Source organism: Etheostoma cragini, chromosome 16 (assembly GCF_013103735.1).
Source record: "Etheostoma cragini isolate CJK2018 chromosome 16, CSU_Ecrag_1.0, whole genome shotgun sequence".
NCBI classification, from domain to species: domain Eukaryota; kingdom Metazoa; phylum Chordata; class Actinopteri; order Perciformes; family Percidae; genus Etheostoma; species Etheostoma cragini.
This window is the reverse complement of record NC_048422.1, coordinates 8,687,127-8,713,385: the sequence shown is the minus strand read 5'-3', so window position 1 is coordinate 8,713,385 and position 26,259 is coordinate 8,687,127. Positions and strand designations below refer to the sequence as shown.

The 26,259-nt window shown below is 39.2% G+C and overlaps 1 protein-coding gene across 2 annotated transcripts in view; it reads left to right on the top strand.

Annotated features, from left to right (window-relative positions):
* Positions 1–22,979, top strand: part of cntfr (ciliary neurotrophic factor receptor) — a 246,311-nt gene extending 223,332 nt beyond the window's left edge. For both annotated transcript variants that reach the window (XM_034895826.1, XM_034895825.1), the window contains 4 exons: positions 11,306–11,374; positions 11,942–12,062; positions 20,182–20,308; positions 22,324–22,979. In XM_034895826.1, the coding sequence (XP_034751717.1) occupies positions 11,306–11,374; positions 11,942–12,062; positions 20,182–20,308; position 22,324 (318 nt within the window). In that variant the 3' untranslated portion in view covers positions 22,325–22,979. The remainder of the gene's footprint in view (positions 1–11,305; positions 11,375–11,941; positions 12,063–20,181; positions 20,309–22,323) is intronic.
* The last annotated feature ends 3,280 nt before the right edge of the window (positions 22,980–26,259 follow it).

Here is a 26,259-nt window from a genome sequence, read left to right as displayed (position 1 = left end):
TATGGAGTGATAACGGTGATTGAAATGAAGACTCATGCACATCCTGGGATGAGTGACAAAGAATAGGATTGAGAAAAGGAAATGAAGATGTAATGTCAAATAAAGCACATAAGCCTGAGTCTACATTATTTGATTATAAAAATTGAAAGAAGATTGGAGGGTGGATGAGAGAGGTGTGGAGAGAAAAAGAGAACTGCTCATATGGAGAGGAGCATGATTAAATGCATGGAGCGACATCGGCCTCAAATGGAGTGATAAATGGATAAAAGAGAGCACTAAAGGCTTCTTTGAGAGTAAAGTTTATAAGCTATCAGTTACAAGGTGTTTCAAGTTAAAGGAAGATGGATGAATGGTTCAAGGGAAGAAAAGAGAGAGGACTGAGAAAAACCTATGGAATATGTTAAGCCATAAATTATTGGGCAAACAAAAACAATTCACAACGTCACACTTATTATATACTTACATACAGTATATATGACCATTAGAATAGCACCACATGGACTTTTATCTGGAAGTAACTGACATGTATATTACCTCTACAATATATTGGTTCCTTCTTTTAGTATTGGTGCCTAGTACGATGTACTTATGCTGGTAAGGAAACACAGATTGACCAAGAATGTTAAGATGGTTAGCAGAGGGACTTGGGTGCAACTATATGCTCAGTTTTAGGGCATAAAGGGAGGTACACACAGGAAGTGTATGATGCTGGCATCATTGACTTACATTGTGTCGTTGTCCAACGCCAGTCTCAATTGTGGCATTACATCCTATTAGCTCCCCAGTGAGGCACATCCCGTCAACCATACCTTGATCATTGCTGTTTTTTAGTAAAGGCTTCAATTGATTCAACATGATAGTCTACTGCAACGGTTTTGCCCCTTATTTTTGGTAACTTTGTTTTTTGACCATATTTTCCCATGTTTTTGTGTGTAAGTGGCTGTTGGGGTCAACATTTTGGGGATTTAGTTCAGTATTAAACCTGACCAAAACAAGCTGCAATGTAGTGTTATTGGGCAATTGAGCAACCTTCAACTTACATCCACACATTCCTAGATGATTATATTGTGGCTGACCCTTACATCATTCTTACTCAATACTGAACACATATTTGATTGGTCACTGTTTTTACATTCTTAACTGTTTTTAACTGTTTAATGTTTTATGGAGAGCAAACTTTGAATTGCCTTGTTGCTGAACTGTGCTATACAAATAAAGCTATGTTGCCTAGACACTAATCCATTGGAAGACTGGGTCCAGGTTGAGAAATACCAAAAATTATTTAAGTGAGTAATTAAAAAGGCTAATATTTTCCTCGGAAACACTGATGGATGACAATGTCTTTCCTTTAGGCTGAGGCTTCAAAGAGTCTAAACATATCATGGCTGGCCCACCTTCTGTAATTCAGTAAAAGAATGTCACATTATGTCTATGTAACAAACTGTGATTGAAAGATAATTATCAAAGATGCATAGGAATCGGCACATGAAAATACATCTGCATTGTTGTAAATGTTCAGTGACTTGTTCTGTTTCCCATGGCCTTGTTTTGTTTCCATCCCACCCTCCTGCTCCCTTCACTGAGACGTGAACTGAAACTCTCACTGCAATTAAATCAATGGTCCACTAACTGTGATAAGAACAATTTCAGATTGCTCAGTATTCTCTGTATTCTCAGTATTCTCGTGGTATGAAAACTGCATCTGCTGCACTGTAATTGCCCTTTGGGGAAGATGTTAAACTATTGAGAACTTGCTCGTTCCCATACAGACAGAAAACTGCCATATACAGACATAAATGCACATACAGATGCATAAACACTCTTAAATGCTGGTACGCAAATAAACACACAATGTGCACACAAACATTCTTGTTCTACTAATTACTAAGATAAATATACATTGACATGTGATCCAAGCGCTCTAACACGCATATGCATGAGGGTACATGTGAAAACAAAGAACACAGTCACAAATTCTCCATATTGCATAAACAGCCTTTCAACGCATGCACAAATAGCACACTGCAAAACAATCTCCATGAGACGAGGTGGCTAACCACAGCATCCTAGCGCTAGCATGCTAGCTCGTTCTCAATGGCAAAACACTGCCACAACACACACCTGTTGACCATAATCTACAAAAGAACTACTTACATGGCCCTGTTCTGCAGATATTCCAGCTAATCCCGCCTTGCACTGACCAACGTTGGAGCTGTTGTGATCGTACCTAGCAACTGTGCATGTGTGACTCCCAACAAAGATAGTACAGAAGTGAGATGTCTCACTCTGTAGTTAAACACACACCCACATAGACCCAAATACACAGGGTGAAAAATACAATCTGCACCAATGTGCAATACAACAAAAACATAGTGTTTTTTTTTAAATGAAACCATATAATCCTATTCTGGTAAAACCTCAAAATACAATAATGAACCTGAAAATGAGCATAATATGGACGCTTTAAGTGTTTTATGATGTGAGAGACACAAATCCTCAGAGAAGCTGAGGGACACAATTAATAATAGAGAAGTGAGTTGCACTCCTCCTTTAATCTGTGTTTGCTTGGTCAACACCGTTTAGCCTTGCAATTATTTATTCATCCCACTCTTTTCTCATTTGTCCTTCTGTTTGACATGCTGCATCCCCCTTCCACCCATCCATCACCCTCAGTCCCTCCCCCTCACTTTCTTTGTCGTTTTCTCTACCTCTATCATTTTCCTTCCCTCCGTGTCTTTGTCAATATTGCTTTACTATCCTCTCACTCTTCACTTTCTCTCTCCAACTGCTAATCTATGTAATAATAGTCTTTGTATGTTTGCCAAAAGTCCCTCTCATCCTGAATGCACTTAGATGAATCAATAGTGAGCTTGTGTATGTGTTTGTTCGTGTACTTGTAGTAGATTCACAGAGATATGCTGTATGTGATTGTGCACGTGTGTGCCTTTTGTCATGGTTGTGTGAGTGGTGGAGAACTGTGTGTATGTACTGTAACCATTTGTGAGTAACTTTGTTATCATGGCAAAGGAAAAGCAGAGCTTGACACTGTATTACTTGATGTTGAACACCGTAAAAGATGAACAGTGGCTCTGATTCCATCCTGTTCATCTTTTACTTTCACCTTTTCACCTCCCCATCCCTTTTTACCACTAGCAACCACTTTCCTCTCTTTCCACAGTGTTACCATCCCCCCATCATTCCATCCAAGCAATAAGCCAGCTATCTAGCCATCCACCTCTTCAGCCATCCATTTGTATCAATGGGTGCACATGATAAATGTTTAGACCTTGTTTGGGGGAAAACATCCTATCTAAAGGACACTGCCACAGACAGATCATTTATCAAATCTTTCCAACACACACACGCACACACACAAAAACACAAACACACACACACAGGGGACCGATTTAGTCCTGTCACATGTGAAAGTCATCATAATTTAGCTCTGCTGTCAAAATGCATTACAGTTAAATTGTTCTGTGTTCTTTACATTGTATATACACAATGATGCATACTGTAGATCTATTATGGGCTATTTTGATACTTTTGACAGAATCTAATAAAGTATACATAATCCTTTTATATAAATCTAATTTTTGTTCTCATTGTCTTAGTCAAAAGAAAAGTAACAAAAAAAACATGAGAAAATATGAGAGGGGGGCTACGAAAGAAAAAAGAAAAAGACCAACTGAAAGGAGTTGATTTTTTCTCTTAAACACTATGAAGAGGTATCATACATGTGACCCATTTAAAGACATTCATGCATGTAACAAGGACTACAGTTGAAAATTAGCCGAATGGCTAACACTGTCGTAGTTAGAAAAATGTAAATTAATGCGTATTTTCCCAATCAAATAAACAAATCTTAGAAAAGACTGACGTGTGTGTGGGTGTGTGTGTGTGTGTGTGTGTGTGTGTGTGTGTGTGTGTGTGTGTGTGTGTGTGCGCGTGTGCGTGCGTGCGTGCGTGTGCATGCGCGTGCCCATGTGTTTCCCAGATTGCAGTTGGGATATACAGTATATCAGTTTGTAGCGCTTTGGAGGTCTTAGTGTGTAAGGGTAAATGGAGATGAATGGGCCCCTGCCCTCTGTCTCTATTGATTTCTGTATCACCACGTCAATCCTCTGGCTTTCATACACACACTATTATTTGCTCAAGACACTAGCATACCACTAGGGGCTTGTGTCTCATGGCCAATAAAGTTCAGATAGAATGAACCACGCAGTCACCAAATGAAAAATGTAAGATAAAAACTGTCAATTTGATTTGATTCTTTTCCCTATATAATGAGATTTTAAAACAGTTCCCACAAGCTTAACCATGTGTGCATGTGTTCATTGTGTTGAGTTACTAATTTAAGCAAGTTTTAATAATCTACACCATTTGCTTTTAAAGCAACACTAGACAATTTTTTGTGACTTAGAATTATGTTTCCAAAATCTTTTCAGTGATTCATCAACTTCTGCACTTCTGCATTTACTTTGTGGCACTCTAGCGGCTATAACCACACTTTGCGAGTTTGCCACATCGGGTAGCGGATCTGTTGTTCCAATGAGACATAATAGGACAATATTACTTTCAACCTGTAGGGGTACCGAAGATGGGAAAGTTCTCTAGTGTTGCTTTAATACTGTAAAAAGTCTGCCTAGGAAAAGTATTGTTTTCATTTAACATGGGTTAACAGGATTGCAGTGAATGTAAATGTTACACGTAATGAGGCATATTTTTGAAAAATGTGTAGAAACTTTCTTTTTTTTGACCAAGGGAAACAACTTCTGATGAGCTGTACTAGCTGCCATTTACCTCCACCACTCTCTTTGGTGGACTGTGGTTCTGCCAGCGTACAGCAGTTTCACCACTCATCATGTTCTGTCAGCTTCAGCTTTTATCATGTATCATTCTGTTGGCAACAGCACAAGAGTGTGTGTGTTTGTGTGTGTGTGTGGGGGGGGGGGGGGGGGGGGGGGGGGGGGGGGGGGGTCAAAAATGTCTATCTGGTGATTTGAGTGATAGACTGATGAATCAATTTGAGGCTTTCTGACAAATGTATCAAATAAGGGGTGTGTTGAACAGAAATCAAGAGCTTGCTCAGCAGCAGTACACATATCATGCACCCCACACTGTGCTGTAGCTAGCTGTTGTGATTGGATTTAATTTTCTTTTTTTTTCTGTCCAGCTATTACACTGCAACATCTATAACAATCAAGGCTACTTGTCATTTGTCTTATGGGTTTGATTATCTGACAAAACAGCACTTGATTGAAGCCACTTAGAAGTCCTGGGTGTCAGGCTTTCTGCTCAGCAAGTCAGCACAGCATCATTTTCAAAGCTTAGTAATAGTTGGCAAAAAAATTGCAGATCTAAACAACTCCTAGTCAAAGTCTAATCCATTCATCCAAACACAATATGTCCATCAAATTTCAGATAAATGTATTCTAATTTCCCAGAGCCAGCAAACTAAACGCCTAATTAATTTTAGGCTACATTGCCAGAGCAAATTTATTACAAAATGAAGCATTGTCAGGGTAACAATATCTCAAGCAGAGGGTATAGCTTCCACACAGTTTCCACCTCCTAACTAAATGTTCAAGTGTCCCTGTGCACAGCACTGTACCTCAAGTCTGCTTCCAGTGTGCAAGTCAGATGTGTATGAATGTCTGAAAGTTGGTTAATGTGTGCGCTTCACAGTGTTCTCAGCATAACTAAGCTATGCAAATGCAGTCCATTTATAGTACCACTATGTGTTTTGTAAACCACTGACAAAGAAAGTAAAAGTTATCCATTCACAAATGCATTATCTGTTCCCACTTATCCTTTGGATACTCGTGTGAGGCTGAAGCCTAATTCACATTGAGCAAGAACAAGATTTTGTCTTTTCATGTATATACAGTATTTTTTATTTTTTTCGAAATACAATTTTAGAGTTGTCACAAGAGGGAAAATAGGAAGAATGGGATCAATTCTAATTATATTATATAAATAATATGTATCTTTCAAAACATGTTCACGTTTGACATTCTTGACATGCCGGCATGACAGCATAAACCAAAGTTAATGTTGAAACACATTCACTGCCGCTGTGTTGTTTAGACCGTGATGTTAAGCCACATGCTTTTTAAGGGTGCAAGGTCTAGTTCGGGATTTTTGCAATGGCAGGGGGGTTTAGCTCCCTTTTACTGTAATTGCTGCTATGGCGATTGGGGCATCAAAGAGAGAAATACTGTTTGAGAAATTACCCTTGGACCTGCCGTTTCTGTGCGTTTGTGTGTTCTCGAATGGGAGGAGTGTGCGGCGAAAAAATGGGAGCTGTCAGTCAACCTAATGAGACCAACCTTCTCAGTGCACACACATACACACACAGAGTGCCATCGGGCCAGTGGAAGTGCCATATAATTGGGTTTCCTTTCCAGGACAACAGACATGCTCACTGGATTAGATCTGACCACCGACGCCAATTCTCTCCATCTCTCCCTCTCTCTGCTTTTTCTACTCTTTTTTTTTGCTTTCTCTGACTGTCTCTTTTTTGCATCCATCTGTTTCTCACACTTTTCTCAGCCTCTTAATTTTTCTCAATTCTTCTCTTCTCTATTCTTCTCTCTGTCTGTCTGTCTACACTTGTCGTTCTTTATGTGCCTTCCCTCTTTTATTGCTAGTGTTCCTCTTATCTCATTGTACTTCCTATCTCTGACCCACATGTTTGATGCTTTATGCCATATCATATACTTCTAACATAGATTCAATATGACAAAAAAGATTATACTAAGCAAGATTATAATTAAAATATGTTATGTAATTTATTGGACTTATTGGACCCCCAGTACGAGCTGCCTATGGATGTAATAATAAGGAACAGTTGGAGTTCATTCCTTACTTTTAATCCCATGACATCATAGTACATATATATTTTTAATTGATAAAATGAGATTAAACTGTATTGATTCCAGTGGGGATGTTATTTGAGGTTATTGCAACAGTAAACACAAGTACAAGATGGATTAATGATTAAAGAAGGCACAAGAAAGGGGGTTGGTCTGAAAGGGGGAACGACCCAAAAAAGAGAGGAGAGAAAGGCAAGGAGAGGAAATAGAAGAAGAGGAGAGGAGGGAAAAGAGATGAATGAAAAGGAGAGTAAGGAAATAAAAAGTATGTGGAAAAAAGGTTGCTCCTTTTTCTCACAGTTCCTTATGCAATCCCTGAGGAATGTTCACATCTCCTCTCTTTGCCCCTCTCATTGTCTGCATCTGTGTAGAGGCTCTGTGTGTGTGTGTGTGTGTGTGTGTGTGTGTGTGTGTCTGTGTCTGTGTGTGTGTGTGTGTGTGTGTGTGAGAGTGAGGGTGAGTTTCTAAAGCTTCTCTGAAACAATAATTCAAGTAATTAGTAAAATTCAACTTATCATGATGACATTTTTCCAGTCAATCACATGGCCCTCTTGCTTCTTAAGCAAGAAAGCCCAACACCTGCTATGGTATTTAGCCAGTTAGCCAGTTAGCTAGAGCACTAACAATGTAAAAGTAATTCTGAATCAACTATGAAGCTGCTGCTGTAAATTAACAATACACACTGAAAGTAGCAACTCCTCTAAATTTATATAGCTGCTGATACAATTTACCAAGCCAGCATACTAGCTAGACACAGTTGTGAGCTGGTTTTATTAGCATCAAAGTGAAGAGCCAGTGTTAGCCAGAGTTAGCAGTGTTAGCTAGCTTGTGTTGGTTAGTGTAACCACAGAGCATTGGTCTGTCTGTCTTTTTGATTTAAAGTCAGTTGTGTGTCACTCTCTATGGAACATCTTTAGAATCAAAGTGCTGGTGAGATAACTAGAATTAACTAGCTAACGTTAGCTGTTGCTTTGTGTTATTGTTTCTACTGTACAACTGTTGAACTTTGTTTAGGGAGAAAGCAACAATGAATTTTCAAGGGTTAGGTTTAGGAAATCCATGTGTGCTGCCTCTGATATGGATTCCTGCAATAATACTAGACAGACACCTCGGTGTTCTCTAGTTCACCGTCAAATATTAATGCTCACATATGCTGTTTACAATGAACAGACATATGGTATTTATGCAGGATAATTACTTTCAAAATAGACCATTTTGTGGTCATTCCATTTGAGTAGAATCTTTTTTATTATCATATTATATCTTGGGGTTTGTGAACACATTATATTTACACTGAGTCAATGGAACATGATTATGCTAAGGTAAATATTTGTGTGTGGGGGGGGGGGCGGGGGATGTCTGCTTTCCATTCATATCAGTGTGTGTGGATGAGTCACAAAAATGTCCCTAAAAAGTGTGCGTAATATTATTATAGACCCTACAGTGCAATACATCAGCCCTGCAGACACATGTGAAGCAATACGCACAGAGAGAGAGAGCAACAAGTACACATACATCATTTCACCACCACTGACACGGCACAGGCTTCGTCTTGCAGTGTGAATGATCTGACAGTGTCTTTTGGCAGCAATAGCTGCAGCCTCTCCAAAATGTATCACCCCGTGCCATCTATCTCCCGTCTACCCTCCTGCTTTCTCTGTGCCTCCCTCCCCTACCCACTCCTTCTAGTACGTGATATTAAGTGCAGCTCAAAATTCTCTCTGTTTAGTGACTTGGCAACGCAGCAACACATCCATCTCTCTGGGAGTGTTTATCTGCAAGCTATTTACTCTATATACTCCTCCATGCATATAAACAGTAGTAGTTCACATACATGTGCATTGCACCAGTTCCAGATCAGCCTTGCAAACACAAACAACAATGCAACAGACATGTACTGACATGAGTTTTGACATGTGCATACAAAGAAAAAGAGGAATATTTTTACTAAGATGCATTTTCTTTTGAGTGACACATGGAATGCAAGCGCACACTCATAAAAACACACACATGCAAAAATATGAAGGCCCATGCAAAGATTTGCATGAGCACACAGATTCAAACAGATGTGCGTGTGTGGCTGAAAACCTCACAACACACATACACATTAGAGTCAGGAAGGAATGCTGATGGAAGCTATGGTTGAATACGCTGGTTGGACTGCACATAAACAGTGTATGATTTAGTCTCAAAGGTTGCAGACACTTTCTGTTAATGCACACATGTACACAAACTATATATACTCAAGTATATCCACACAAACACACAGCACTCAACGGTACCATGTAACACACACACGCTCGGATGACATTGTTATTGCATTCCACTAATGAAATTAAGCCTATAAATGTAGCGCTCGGTTAGGCAGATAAAGCCTGAACTTCCGTCCAAACAGAGGGAAAGGGGGCGAGAGACAAAAAAATAGGGCATATAGAGAGAGGAGGCAAAGTTGACTTTACTCTAGCTTTACAGAGTGGGTGACCGGTGACAGACATATTACGGGTAGACCGAGGAAGCGGAGATGCTGGGGATGTACGAGGGGGTTATTTGTCAGATTGACTCCAGATTTGCACATCCTCAAGAACTAAAAGGGAATCTCCAATTGGAGGCTTTGATAACAGCTGGTGGTTGGCAAAAATGATATGTTGGTGTGAGGGGATGTTAATCAAATCATAGACTCTTCTGAGCAGCCCTTGAGCTATCAACATTATTTGAAAGACAGTTCTGTTTATGACAACGTAGGTATTTTTGAAGATTTGTCTTCATTTCCATCAGTACTATGTTTTACAGAGTGATATATTCATACTCACAATGGACTGATTTGATAAGTGTTGTCTGGATAATCTCAGATAAATTGTCTTTGAAATTGTCTTTTAAACCCGTGAGACTTTTAAGTTTGTAAGTGTACATTTTTATGTGATTGTATACTAGGGCTGGGTATCGGTACTTAATACCTTTTAAGGTATTGACAAAAATAACCTGTGTCAAGTAGTATTGAAACTTCTCCAGTCAAACAATACTTGTATTCAAACCCAGATCTATGAAAAAAGAAATCACTATTTGAATGCTTTTGCTCCCAGCCAATGACCGCAAGCGCTCTTTAAATCGACTGCATAGGATTGGTCCGCTACCGGAGCAGCAACAACTCACACAGTCAGTTTTTGTGGTGAATGTAGTGTGCTGTAAATAAGAATGATCAAATGACGTACTCTGCTGTGATTGGTATAACTTTAGTGGTATTGCTACTGGTATCCACGTTTAAAAAAAAAAATAGCCAGCCCTATCATTTACAAATCCAAATTTCAGTATTATGCATTATGTTTTTGCCATTACTGGCACTCCGACCAGAGAAAAACCCATAACCGTTAAACAAAAGTTCTTGTATACCAACAGGCGACCCTCTAGCTTACCCAGTGGAGTGACGTGCGGCTCTTTGCCACGTGTCATCCCCTCGCTGTCCCTCCTTTCACCTCTAGTATTTGCACATACAATTTGCAATAATAAAACAAGAATGAGGCATCACTCTGTTACCATTCAGTATCACTTTTCCACTAGTAATAGTCCCAAATCTGAGTTTGTGTGTACATTATACATTGTATACATTATATATTGTCCGGCAGACACAATAAGTATCTAAAAGATTCAGTGTGGTTGTCTGGTTGCACTGACTGCAAACGGCAACAGGCATGTCACTAAATCATTTAATGCACTAACTGTAAATTACAGGAAGGCAGCAAGTCATTCTCTCATGTACTTCTGTGACTCAAACATTTAGTTCATTCTCTGTTGTGCTCTGCAAATTAAAGTGTGCACAACAGGCTCTTAAATGTTGGCATGCATCACATTGTGTTATAAAATGATGTGGCATTTGTGCCAATGCTTTCTGGGATAATCATCATTTATGCCACTGGTATTTTGCAAGCATGTGCTGGTATGTGTAGAGTGTGGAGGCAGCGGGGGCATCAAGGTTCAATCAGTTCAACAGTAAAATGTAAAACACAGCAAGGATAAAGCAACAGACTTGACCTATGCACAGAATAATGATGAAAGGTGTGTTGTAAATAAATGAACACTGGATAAATATTGTATAGTGTATGGCCACAGCTGAATGTACCCACCATAAAAGAATAAAGGCCCAGACTAGGATTGCTATACTGAGCCCATAATTTATAGCTAGATCTATATTGCTAGAAGGGTATGACTTTCCGACTAAAGTTACTCAGTACTTCATGACTGCATTTACATAATTCATAATGGTGGAACATTTCACATCCCTAGGAGCATTGTATACAATATATAGGATTGTTTTTTTTGAACTATTATATGATAAGATTAAAATAGATATTGCTTTTAGTCAATAAACATTACCCAATGGTGCTGTTCCCTGATCCAAACTGACAACCTGCTCTCTTCCTTTGGCTGTTCAGGTTGAGCTATCTGACAGCACCTCCCACACCATCACCGATGCCTATGCTGGGAAGGAATACATCATCCAGGTAACATCTCCTGTCCTGCACCTCTACCTGACTGATCATTTAAGACCTAGGGCCCTATTTTAACAATCTGAGTGCACAGCGTGAAGCGTGTGGCGCAGTTGCGTTTAGGGCATGTCCAAATCCACTTCTGCTAGTTTAACGGTGGAAAAAAGGGTCCATGTGCCATGCGCATGGTTCAAAAGGGTTGTACTTAGTGTCTTCATTCATTCTTAGGTGTGTTTTGGGTGTAACATGCAATAAACCAATCAGAGTGTCACCTCCCATTCCCTTTAAAAGCCAAGCTTGTTTGTAACTTGGCACATTGCTATTATAATGGCGGATTTGCACCGTTATATTTAATATGTAATCTTATTTTAAAGATCCGACAAAGCTTGAGAACAAATTAATAACTAAACACGTGTAAGTGATAAGATAGGTAGGGAAATGTCTGACAGGACAGTCTCTTACTCACTTTTGCATATTGATTTTGGTCTTCTGCTTCCTACTGACTTTTCAGATGATACTTAAGCTTAATAATAAATACTTCTAATTAACTAATGACTGTGTCCCGGTGCTTGTGTTCAACAGGTGGCCGCCAAGGACACAGAGATTGGAACATGGAGTGACTGGAGCGTTGCTGTCCATGCTACACCCTGGATTGAAGATCCTCTGCCGATCACTTCCACAACTGAAGTAGACTTTCCTACCGGTAGGTCGCAGCGTCAGTTATAGCTTGTACCTTAGTTTCTTACCTAAGGGGGCTTTCAGTGTTGACTTATGTCAGCTAAGAAAGTTGAGAACACTCACATTTCTGAAAACACTATCCATTCCACACCACCAAAAATGAAAGCAGGTTTTCTCAGCAGGTTAAACTTTCTGTGATTGAGGTTTTCCAAAGCATATCCACTTTAAAAACACACTCTCTCCTTAAGTCAAAGAGAAATCAAATACAAGTCTCACTGACTATACTGATGAAGCAGATTTGAATTTATGAATGAAAAAATGGTATCTTCAAATACATTAAAGACCATAAACAAAGGTCATGATACGATAAAATGTGTTGACCAAAAGTCTACAGACGTGCCCGCAGAGCTTCAAGCTTGATGCTAACATGCTCATAATGACCATGCTAATATGATGATGCTAAGCAGGTATAATAACAACCATGTTTACCATCTTAGTTTAGCGTGTTAGCTTGCATACTTATTTTTTGACCTGCTGATCATACCTGCCAACATTTGGTTTTTCAAAATCTGGGAGATTTGTGCGTGGGGGATATTATTTACATTGCAATAAACATGAAAACATTACTTAATTATTCTTACAACAAGACATCACAGAAACACTGCTCTGCAGTTTTTAACACTTTGGTACAAACACATTTTACACTGTGGTAAAAAATAAATAAAAATGTTATCATTCCTTGAGCATCATTAACTGTCTCTCTTTGGTTAACATCAGTATGTTTTGTAAACGTGAATATTTGCTCTTTTTTCTTTTTCAACACTTTTTCTGAGGTGTTCTAGTTGTATGTGGCAGATTAAGCTTCTCTCAGCCTCTTGGAAGTTTTCTGCCTCTGTCTGTCCTTTCATGAGGATATAATCAAGGATATAATCCCCTTATGTGCCTTTTTTGCGTGATGGTGGTATTGCCGTGTTTTTATGTGCTGGGAAATGTCATTATTCCGGCCTTGCGCTACATTAAAACCAGTGAGACACACCTTACAAAAACAAAATGGAGGTTGTCAATAACAATAGGTAAGATGCATGTAAATTGATGCATCCAACACTGTTGAAATGTACAGCTATATTTTGATTTCTTTATGGGAACACTGCCTTTACCTGCCATTTTTATCGGCTCGCATTCGGGTATGAACATTCCGTGAAGCTTGCACAGAGATCGACTCTTTAGGTTGCCAGGTTGAGGTGACAAACGGGTTAAAAATGCTATAAGGTGTGTGGATTGTGTGAATAGGATGCATTTCATACAAAATCTGGCAGCTGGTCAACATTAGACAAAGCTAATGGTCCAATTATTTATAAAGGAGTTTGGGCCATGCAAATTACAGGACTTTCTCGGAAGAAATAATAAACCAGAGGGGATAAGAAAAGGCTAAATGCAAACAAGTATCAAACAAAAGCCTAAATTGTATGGCTATAGCATGTTATGAATAGCCAATGGTACACTTTTAATTGTAAAAATTGACCAATTCAAAGAGAGAAGGATAGAGATAGAGTTGGTAAGGGCTTACATTGAGATTTCACAATAGTATTTTTTCTGAATTAGTTTGTTTTTTATCAGTCTCGTAGTCCATCAGGTGAAGAAATCATTATGATGATAATAAAATATTCCTATAATGATTTTAACATTCTTTGTGCCCGCAGCTGTCACGCTGTAAATTTCCTGAACCAGTTAGGTATGAAATTAAGTTTGCCTAATAACTTTCTTTATCATTAAATTGAGTACGCTATAAGCATTTGATAGCCTTGAACTTTTATCGCAGCTTAAGCTAAGAGATCCAGCAGCCTCCAGACAAATCGACACACATGAACCTGAGCGCCTGAACACAGCCTCAGGGAAACACTGGGCCATCTTAAAAAAAAAAAAAAAAAAAAACTCTGTCCCTCCTACAGCCTCAGATTGACTCAACTGCAGTACACCACTGCTAAACTTTCTAGGTTTTAAGCATGACAAATTATCATTTAAAATAAAATTCATTGGAGATTATTATATTCTGTATGTCCCTTGACACACACACACACACATACTCATACACACAAGGATAAAAACTATCTCTGGGAATTGTCTAGTTGGCACCCCTTCAGCATTTGGCTGAGATCATGGATGGCTCTCCTATCAAACCGAAATCTCTCAACGCACTGATGATCCCTGAACAACAAGACACCCGTTCCAGATCTGGTCACTCTCCGCCATTCTCTCCGACAACTCCGGACTAGCAAAGTGCAAATGGAAGGACACATTTTAAATGAATAAACACTGAATGCTATTGGAAGGATTAAATTGCAAACCTGCAATAATTGTAAACCTGAGGGTTTATCTACACCTTCACCAAGTTGAATATCAAGCTATCAAACACTTGATTATAGGCTATGAGACACTTGATTATATGATATTCAAAACAGATCTTTGCTGACAATACACTGTATATGAAGGTGTTTTGTATGTGGTTAAAACTTTCACGTCTGTGTCACCTCTTTGCTACTCTTGCATTGCCAGACATTCCTCCACAGAGGCGTGGAGGAGGGTCTGGCCATTCCCGGATGGGAGAAAAACGTGCTCTGGTGTTTTGACATTTCTTTAAACTAATCACGATTGTCTTGGTTCGGCGCTAAGCACCAGACAGAGCCACGGTGCCACTGCAAAATAGCCTTTGGAAGAAACTTGTTTTGGTGGAACACGCGTACGTTCAAAGGTTGTTTAGTAATCATGGTCCTCATAAATCGACCAGAGTCTAAAATGCCAAAACATCTGTGCCCATGGCAACAGATATCCGGTCTAAATGAGTGAAATCTTTGCAGTTTAAGGTGGTGCGAGGTGTGCTTTTGCACCTATAACCACACCCTATAGTGCACTTCAACATCATTGCAACAAGTTGTTGGCAAAAATAAAATCGTTTTTTAAATTTTTTGCAGATGTCCAAATTATGGAGAACAATCTGGATTATTACAGTCTCACTGGATACAGCTCCCGACTAGAGCAATAACTGTACCAGGCAAGGGGAAAAGCACGAATGTTGGTCAGATACCAATACGCACAGTTTTAGGATCAATATGTTCAGTATAAAAACGCTCACTGCTGTGTCCAAATAAGTAATTTCCAGCACAGTGGAGCATCTTTCTATTGATAGGTTACAGCCCGAATCGAACCACCAACTTTAACTGTATTGTACCACATAACTTTTGGGCAGACAATTTACAGTTATTTGCTTTTTATACTCAAAGTGTATCTGCTTCACTATTTTGTTTCTCACACCAATACAGGCTTCACACACTGCAAACTGTTTTGTTTTTTTAACATGGATTTAAAAAACCTAAACTAAAAACTACCTCCACCCCCACTTTTTTTTAATAATAATAATAATAATAATAATAATAATAATAATAATCCCCTAATAGCAGGTCTCTATCAATCAGAATTTTGGTTGAGCAGCCCCCGACTTCACTGTGCCCACCTTAGTTCTGAACCCATGTCATTGTAAAGATAACATCACTTGGGTAAGCTGTTTATTTATCATCTGGTGCAACTTGACTTTTACATTAGGCAGTTTCATATGAGGGAAAATAGGGTCGAGAAATCATACAGCTGTGACTTACTGACAATATGATCCATATTTGTCTTCCTGTCTTTCTCTCCCTCTCGTGACATTAACATTTCCCAATAGTTTTAAGTCCAACAGTGACTCCTGTTGGTCATGAGCAGCACTGGACACTGATCAGCACAGTCCATTCTGCATGTGCTAACACATGACTAGAAACACACAAACACATGCTAAACAGCACACATATAACTTGCTCTAACACTCCTGCACACACACACACACACATAAACAGTGCTAGACACGTACACAGTACCTCCCTATGATTATTAACACATAAACACTGACTCAGGACACTGTGTATTATTCTTGTTCTCAAAGAAAGAACAGGAGGCTATTGGGATTCTCCTCATGCCTCTTCTCGATCCAGCTGCGGCATCTCTGCTTCCCTTCCCTCTCTCCTTGTCCCATTCTCGCATTCACTCACCCTTTCAGTCTTTTCTTTCTCTTTTCCTTTCACTTCTCTTTCTATTAGCCTCTCCCTGTCTTTTTCGTACCTTTGGTCACCTCACCCTTTGTACCTTACTCTTTTTCTGGCCTCCTGCCATCTTCTTTACAGATGTTCCTTGCTGAGCGACCGATCTGTTGTAGCTGTGTGCAGCTATAACTGCTTTGTTGATATCAATAAAGTGTTTTCAGGTCTGGTTGCCGTTCCAGTCCTGAAATGGACTGATTAATGGACACCCCATTTCTCCATGTATTTTTTTGCCCCTCTGGTCTTTAAAATAAAGGCAGTTGAGAAGTAAGAAACTGTAGGTACTTTTCTGTCCACTTGGTTTTTATGCTTATAAAAAAATAAAAATAAACACAACATCATTTGTCCAAGTCCAGACATCCTATTTTAAAGAAATTACAAAACTCAATCAATTCATTTTTTCCCTTTCCATTTGCTAATTCAATCAGAACCACATCAGTAGGGAAACAAGGAAAATATCGTATTTCCTGTCCACAGCTGGACCAGTAAACACAAAAACAGTTCAGCCAGGGCCAACTTTGTTTTCAGCTGACCAGCCTGTTAACATCTAAACACTGACCAATATTTCCTGGCTGCTCAGTCGAATAGGTAATGAACGGACTTCCTGTGACTTATTGATTGTGTAGCTCACAGTCGAAACACACGGCTACACTTTCTCCATTTCCTCTTTCCCTTTTCCCGTCTCTGCCATATTTCCACTTCATCCTTGTTTTTTTGTTTTTTTTCTTCTGTTTTTCCCTGTTCATGCATCAGCAAGAACAGGTCGACCATACCTCATGGAGAGTAGCACTTACGTGCCCGCTCTGTTTCCATCAACAGCCTCATTTTACATCAGAAGGATAGCGCAGTGACAGACAACGACATTTAGTAATCCCATCCTCAGTGATTGGATCATCGCTTAGCAACCACATTCCAGGAATTAAAAAGCAGATAGAGTCGAGGCTTAAAAAAAGTTGCAGACATCCTCAGTGTTGCAACCATTTAAGATATATGTTTCGGCCTCACCCACTCTGAGAGACAGAAACTGGACACTGTCTAGCACCAAACAGGCAGCACTAGATATCACTTCTTATATCCTTCATGTCTAGATCTATTTATAAATGCTTGGTTTCTGCGTAATAAGCAGAACCCACCGCAGCTAAAGGTTGAAGCAAATGCTGAGGTGCCTTAAGGTCCTCTTCTGCCACATGCTGGAAAACCATTATCTGTATTATACTTATTATGTCATTAGGGTGACATTAAGTATTGAAACGAGAGGGGTTGATTCAGCCATTCACAAAGTAAAAATTGCATTCAATTCCTGGACAATTTTAGGTGAAATATCCAATGTAGTAGAATACATGTGTTTTAAAAGTCAAAAGTTACAAAACAACCTGAGGCAAGAAGTTAACTAAAACTTCCAAAGGTGTATCTATGTGCTAACTTAAAATCACTGATCCTAAAAAGTAGGTGTGTGCACGTCTAAGGGCAAGCAGAAGCTGACGTTTAGGCTTTGTGTACAATTTAAAATACATGTACTGTAAATTTAATTCAATTCAATTCAATTTTATTTATAGTATCAATACATAACAAGAGTTATCTCAAGACACTATACAGATAGACCACACTCCAGAATTTACAAGGACCCAACTAGTCTAGTGTCTAGGGCTGCATGATATGAGTAAAAAAATCTAAATCAATTATTTTGACGGATATTGCGATTGCGATATGATTCACCATATCTTTTTTGTGTCATTAGTCTCATTTAATTGTGTATATATATATATATATATATATATATCATGAATCAAGAATCATGAATCAATTGTGGTTTTTTTTGCGAGGATCTGTCCCAAACACAGATTTTTTCTTTGGTCTATTGGATGCGATTTGTAGGCCGGGATGTCTCTGCAGCACCACAATATTTTCTTTTAGAATGGTTTGAAATGTTTTGCCTTTAACTAATATTGCGCACCCCTGCAATTTGGACATTGCAGTAGTTCATATTGTGGTTTTGGTTAAACTGTGATTAATTGTTCAGCCCTACTGGCGTCTACGGGTATGTGTTTCGGGGTTCTGAAAAGACAAATCATTTTGTATTCATCACAGCTAATGGCGCCTCTGACTAGCTTCTTCTTCATAGCACCGATAATTGAGGATAGGTATAGAGCTATTCACCAAACCAAACTAGCTTAAAAAATCAGCATTTTTCCAAAAAAGAAGATACATACAACATATGGCCATAAATAAGATCAACCTACAGTATTGTTTATCCAGGAGACTCCTGTGTTTCTGTGTGGAAATCTTGGGTAATTTACAGTGTTAGAAGAAAACATTGTGTCCTCTGTTGAGATGTCCCCACTGACTGACATAAACTGGCATCAAGCAGAACCAGAAAACAGATGATCGCAGATGCTGATTTTCTTACAATCTTTTACATTTGAATATCCTAAAGACATCAACATTATCAGCTTAAACAGGCAGAATAATTGGAGTTGAAGTAAATAAGTAAATCTAATCTCATTAACTGCTCTTCCCCGTGTGCGTTCTTCACATCCTTGTTGGTTTTCTCTTGTTTTTTTTGTTCAGTCTCCCTCTCACGCTCCTTCTCTCCTCCTTTACCTGTTTTTCTTCCCCGCTGTTGTTCATCAATCTTCTCTCCCCGTCACATCATTGTCTTGTCGCCCCGTCCCCAACTACCTTGTTACATCAACGTACACCCCATAACTGTCTCTTCTCGTCGCCATCACATTAGGTCTGCATAATTTGTATTTCCTCTACCACTCTGAAGCAAAATGCTGTGCTGCAGGCGCGATATTATTGCACTGAGCTGCTGACTATGTTAAATGTGTCCTAGTTCTCTCTCGCTCTCTCTCTGGCTATTTCACACCTGGCTGCTTCTTTTCCGACTCCCAACACAGTACTACAAAACAGTCATTAATTGGAAGGAGAGGGAAATCATATTCTCTCTCCAGTAACAACAAGGACGTTGGTTCTAGACTGAACTGCAAACAGTGTGCATGACTTAATATCTACTGTGCTGCCTGCAGCTGTAGCAACAGCCCCGTTTTTATAAAACACTAAACTGTCATATTTTTATTTGTTAAACTATTTCAAACCAACCTGAAGCACTAACAACTGCTTAAGAATATAGTCATTTTCAGCATAAATATGTTTGCCACAAGCTTTCAAGTACCAGCCCCATACACTTGAACATTATCGTGTTGGCTGGGAATGTCACTGTCAATGTCAATCTTTTCTGTTTCTTGGGTAACAAAAAATAAAATAAGGATCATTTTTATTAATCTGTTTTTATTGATTTATTGTTCTAGTATTTTACCAGGGCATGGATGGTTTTGCTTCCAAGTCTGAATTCTAAATCTCAGTGTAGTGAAATGCAAAAGAAATCCTCAATTTGGGGACTTAAATTGGGATGAGTTGGTCTACAGCTCTGGTTCTGTGCTTTAAAATCAAAATATGCAGCGTTTTATGGGTGTGTAAATGTGTAGATTTAGTATCAGACCTTTTCTAATCAGCAGTATATTAATATTTATTTATTCTATTTCCGACTTTATTCACCTCCTGCTCTATTCACGTGTCCTTTACCTCAGTTTTTTTTTTCCTCAACCTCCGTTTCCCTTTCTCATATTTCCGTCTCCATGTTTTATCCATCCATCTATTTTGCTCTCTCCGTTTCCCCTTGGCGTTAGTATGAATGAGATTTTTTTGTCGTGTTCACTTAATAACTGCCTTGACAAGTCCCATATTGATTGTGCCGGCAGATTAGAATTGATTCCACTCTACAGTGTATTTTCCTTTCTGTTTGGTTCTTCCCCGTATGATGAGCGCTTTTCATTGTCCATTCATCAAAATGACATTTTGGGTGTTTGGTCCCTGAGAAACAAAATGATTGTGTGACTCTGTAAGACCAACCAAAAAAAATAAGGAAAATGGAGGGGAAATCAGGTTATTGATCTAGAGGCGTTTATTAAAAATCTGCTCAGTAAGGTTTATTTTGTTTTCTGCTTGTTTTTCTAGAGACTAAGACCTCCCCCATACCGTCCTCCAACGCACCACAAAAGGCTGAACCTCCAGTGGGCAGAGCTGCCAGGCTCCTCACATTTTTCTCTCCTTTGCTGTTAGGAATGCTGCTGCTGTTCATGTGGTGAGTGAAACACACACACACACACACACACACACACACTTAATGTGTGTAATGTGAGTTGATTATCAACTCCGTCATTCAGTCACATATTGGCAAGACGACGCATGTCTATTGATGCCCAAAAGCACGTTTAATAGAACAAGAGCAACAGCGATTGGGTGAGTTTGTTTTATGACCCAGCGGGGCGTTTGTTTTCATATGTTTCTCCAGAAACCCTGAAGGGATATAGGTAAGAATCCAATCTAAAGCTGTCCCGTTTCATTAATTTTACAGGTTTCACTCTGTAAATCATGCCGTAATAGTCCGTCTCTTGTCGAAGATGTAGATATTGAAGAATGAATGTTGAAAGGCTTAATGTCATGGTTCAGAACAAAGCTTGCTGTAAAGTTGTGCAAATAGGAATTGTGTTTGGCGACCTATCCAGCACCCTTGTAATAACACTTACTGAATGTACAGAAATATTGGTTTTGGGATTGCCTCCACATGGCTCTCACAGACCGTTCGCGAATACCGCGGCTTTGTCGCGACCTCGGCATCAGATACCGACACACAAGGCACTCACATGCACTTAGAAAGGCACATGGTCGGACCTGCATTTCAAAAAAGAACAGAGAAGCTCAGATTACAACACACACACACACACACACAGAGGGAATGTGACTTCATTATCTGCTCAGGACGCCATTACTCCACTATATCTTTACACTGCAAATAGTTTTTCGCTGCTATATTAATGTTCTGCATATCGAGCAGAGCCCCTTGTAACCGTACCAAATTATATTAAACATGGCTGCATCACCAACTAAACACCTGCTGCTCATTTCCCTTTCTACTGGAGGATGAAGCAAACCAGGTTTAGTTGGATGAATATGCTAAAGATAAAATTATGTCAATTTCCTTATGTCATACCCTCTACTACAGCGAGTCCAACTGGGAATCGGTAGTGTGTTGCTTAAACACAGTATTATCTCTTCAGAGCATGAATAAGGGATCATGATTTGTTTTTGTAACACAGGCCAGTGCTAGTTTTTAGTTCTACTCCACCACACACAGCACAGAGGGAAATATTATTCTTTTTGCTCCACTACATTTATCTGACAGCTACTAACATCTACTTTACAGATTAAGATTTAGCATACAAAAACATTTGAAAACCATATGAAACACAATTCCTAGTTAAAGATTAAACCAGTGGTTCCTACATGGTTAAATTATTAAAACTATTTGAGCCTGAACTCCAAAAACTAAAGTAGTGTACACATGGTTTTAAAAGGCGTCCCGGGCAATCGGATAACACCTGCACAGCAATAAATCCGAGTGTAAATGAGCACCACGATGCATTGTGATCCGATCGCTCAAACCACTTGCAAGGTGGTACTCCTCACACACATCTTTTTGTAGTGTAAACACGAATGCATCCCGATGCGTCCCCAATAAGGACAAAACAGGTAAATACATAATTATTGCAGGATGTCGTGGTTGTTTTGGTGACGGTGCACCAACGCTCTATAACTTGCCTCTTTCCAACGAGTTGGGCAAAGTGTTGTATCGTCCATCGTTTTGCCCTATAGAACGAGATGTGTTCGCTTCTGCTGACAAGGATTTGGGTTCACCAAAATGCATTTTAAAACCAAGTGTGGGGTGCCTGAGTAGCTCACCTGGTTGAGCAGGCGACCATTTATAGATGTTTACTCCTCGATGTAGTGGCCGCGGGTTTGACTCCGCCCGGCAGCCTTTTGCTACAAGTCATTCCCCCTCTCTCTCCCCTTTCATTTCTTCAGCTCTCCAAATAAAAAGGCCCAAAATATAATCTTATAAAACAAGTGTGGATAAGGCCTTTAAAAGGGCCATACCCACATGCTGGGAATTGGTACTCTAACCTATATTTACAAGTTAATGACCAACTGATAGATGGACAGATACAAACATAATCAACTAGTAGTGGTAGGTACTGATCAATAACATATTGTTTGCAGCTTGTGATATCTAATTTGTGCTTGTGTCTCTTTCTCCAGATGTAGATGACTTATTCCTGTGGGCAGTAGGAGGAAGAAGAGGAGGAGGATGATCTTTTTTCTATTTTGCACATGTTTTAAGGATACAGTGCATCGATCATTTCTGTCCATCACACAGTTACTCACCGAGATTACTTAGACATGAAACCAGACGATGATAATGCGGTTCAGCATTTTTTAATAATGGTGACATTATTATGGAGAAATTCTTCAGAGGTACTTTTGAAAGCGCCATCATCAACAACAGAAGCAACAAGAGCAGCGACAACCACAACAGCAGCGATATCAGCATAAACAGTCTTATGTTTCCCCCTGGTGTTTTCCATGGGCCACAGCAGACTTTGTTTGGCAGACAACAGATGGTTTGGGAATCTCCTCTTCAGAACAAGAAAAGCTTCAGAATCCTCATTACCTTTTTTGTTTTAGTTTTTTATTGATCTATAGTCTTCATTTTCACTTTCCTGAAATTGCAGCATCGTACATACAAACGCACACATATATAGAGCATTTGTGTGTGTGCTTGTGTGTATAGTCCCCGTAGCAGTGCCCATACAGCTAAATCATCATGCCAAAGACTCAACTTCACCCCCCCAACAAAATGATTCCCAAACAATTCACTGAGCTTCCTGAAGCCTGTGTCTGCCTTCGTTGTGGGTTAAAAAGCCCAGAAAGTAATGTCTGTGTGTGTGTGTGTGTGTGTGTGTGTGTGTGTGTGTGTGTGTGTGTGTGTGTGTGTGTGTGTGTGTGTGTGTGTGTGTGTGTGCACGCGCACGCACACACAACACCTGATTATTGCAGACCCAAACCGTGTACGAATGAAACTTGCGACAAGTCTGAGGAACCCCTACAGCTCCTGTTTGGCAACAATTAAGCCACTAAAATATTCAACTGAATCTGTCAACTTCCAACGACTGAATCAAAATGATGGAGCAAGTGTAGTTTTTTTTCTTCTTTTTTTTTTCGATACAAGGACTAACACTTTGAAGAATTCAGTAAGGGTAGTCTGGCTTATTTAGACAATTAGCTTTACACTCTGCTTTCAGTGACTGGCTAAGGGGACCTGGATTGTAAAACAATAAATAAAGTGGATTTGAGACTGAACACTTCTTTGCCCACCCATTTGTTTTGGTTCGACGACGACAAAGTTGGTTATTGAAACATTGAACAAGCTATGTTGGTTTTTCATTCTGCTCTGTGTTGTAAATTACAATTACAAAAAACACTTTGCTTTCCAAATTCTGACGCCTCTACGAACGTTTTGCAGTTTACACTTCAATAGCCAATATCATCAGTTAATATTATGTTATTCAAAGGAATATTGATGTGTTTTATTGTATTTTTTCTATCTTATGGACAAAAAAATACAAACACACATATAGGATTTTAGTTTTTTTTTCAGACATTCATAATGGCTTAATTTTCCTTGATCCTATTTTGTAAACTATGATATGTAACTTTAACATTGAACAAAAGGTTTATTATTTAATAATAATAATAATAATAATGTATGTAGTAGCAGTAGAATGTTGTAACCTGTACCTGGGGTCTTTTTTATAGATGTATATACAATGACAGGTTTCAACCATTAAATGTGACCATTTCACAATGAATGATGACACACTGGCCTCATACTCATTTTGCCTTTTAACTGATTCACTGGGAACTATATATATATATATATATATATATATATATATATATATATATATATATATATATATATATATATATATATATATATATATATATCAGTGCTGTTTTTCTGACCGGGTGATCCAAAACATTTTCTACTGGTAAAGTAATAACAAAAAGGGTTTAAACTGGCATGAACAAGTAACTTTCCAATGGAACAACAGTGATGATGCATTTCTTACTTCCCACAATCTGCCATAAACAAACACTGCTTCATTTCCATATAAATACGTGTGACCTTGTTGAGAGAATGTTTGTCTCTCTTTGGCTCATTGAGAAGGGAGAAGTATATTTTACAGATTCAGATGTGTTACAGCTGAGAACAAACCCTTCAGTGACAGAGATGTGAATGCCTGGTGAACAGAAACAGAATGTGCTACTTACTTATTTACTTACATAACACTGAATGAAATATGACATCAGGGTTTCAGGCCAATGCCTTGGTCAAGCACACACACACACACACACACACACACACACACACACACACACACACTAACGTTCTGTTTGGGTGTGATGCATCTCACATGTATTCACATAATTGTTTCTTCCTTGGCAGTTCAAATGTACATTCAGTTGGTATTTCAACATGTGTCCATTGTTTTTTCAACATGTGACCAACAATTATTTGACGTTAGTTATGTCCACTTCAGCAGCTGATTTGAACAACTTTGAGAAGTGCACTTGTAAAAAAGTTATTTCAGTTAGTTTCTCAGTCACTGAAAAGGTCAATGCTAACATCAGCATGTTGCTCACAATGGCATGCTAACATGAAAGTTTAGCAGGTATGATGTAGCATGTTCACCATTGTAGTTTAGTGTGTTAGCATGCTGACATTTGCTAATTAGCACGCAACACAGCTGAATGTACAGATGAGACTGATGGGGATTGTGATTGTTGTTGCAAGTATGCCACCTTAGATCAAAGTATTGGACACATTTGAGTTTAGACCTGATAATAGTGCTAGAGAAAAAGTTACAGGAGCATATCACGTTTCACAGCAATCCACCTTTCACTAAAAAACAATTATGTAAACCTGCTAGAGGAAAGGTGAGGGGAACACCAAAGTCATAACAATCCATTATCTGGGGGCAATGAATGCCTTCACAAAATGCATCCACAAACCTGAGTGCGGAGTTAAATCACTCCGTATGATGTCAAAAAGCATTAGTCCTTCTGAATCTACCACTAACAACAAAAACTGTTCAGCAGCTCTGCCATATTTTTCCCCTTTGTTCTGGTCCTCAGGTCTGTACAGGGATTCTTCCCGTGCTGAAGACCATCTTTTTTATTTGAAACCTTTTTAGTCACGCTCACTTAACCCATCTGACATCACCATGTTCACATCTTGGCAGATAACTAGCTCAGATTAATACAATTATCAACATTCAACCTGATTCAACCAAGAATTACAAACAAATGAGATATGCTTGGTCCAAACTCTCCTTTTGACCTTTAGCTATCTCGCTCTGTGCTTCCCTCTCTCTTCAATCTGTCTCACACGCTCTCCTCTTTCTTTCAATATTCTGACAAGTTCTGGCAGACCGACATGGAGACCGAGGACAAATCAATACACCATCTAACAGCTGTCAGCCACAGTCCTGTGTGTGTGTGTGTGTGTGTGTGTGTGTGTGTGTGTGTGTGCAAGCGTGTGCGTCTGCGTGCAGATGAGTTTATCTACTGCCGTGGGTATTGCATTCATTACTCTTTCCTTCCTTTCCTTTCCTTCTCCCCCTGTTTGTACTTGCCTCTCATTTTGGTGTTGATGATAACCCAATAACAGTTTATATTTACAATGAACAGGACATAAGATTGGTGAGGACAAGTCTTATATTGTCTTCATCGTCTTTTGTGTTGTAAATAGTCAGAAAAAAAATGTTTTATTGCTCTTATAGTAAATAAATAACCTTTCACCTGATGTGCAATGAAATGCAACTGAGATGTTCAGCCATGCTCCCTTTGTCTGTAACCACGATGTCATCCAAATTAACCAGAGGGGGGGCTAGGGCACATGGTGTGTGTGTGTGTGTGCGTGTGTGCGTGCGTACGTGCGTGCCATACCATACAGAGCCTGTCAGTTTCAACAGCCTTGCTCTGCTCAAATGACTTGTTGGACCTTTCACTGCACTGATAACTGGATGAATGACACATTCTCTCCTTCTCTCTCACTTCTGCCCTGGCTTCTGGCTCTCGCCTCTTTGAACACTCAACTTGATGTCACTCTAACTTTGCTGCATCTCTTCC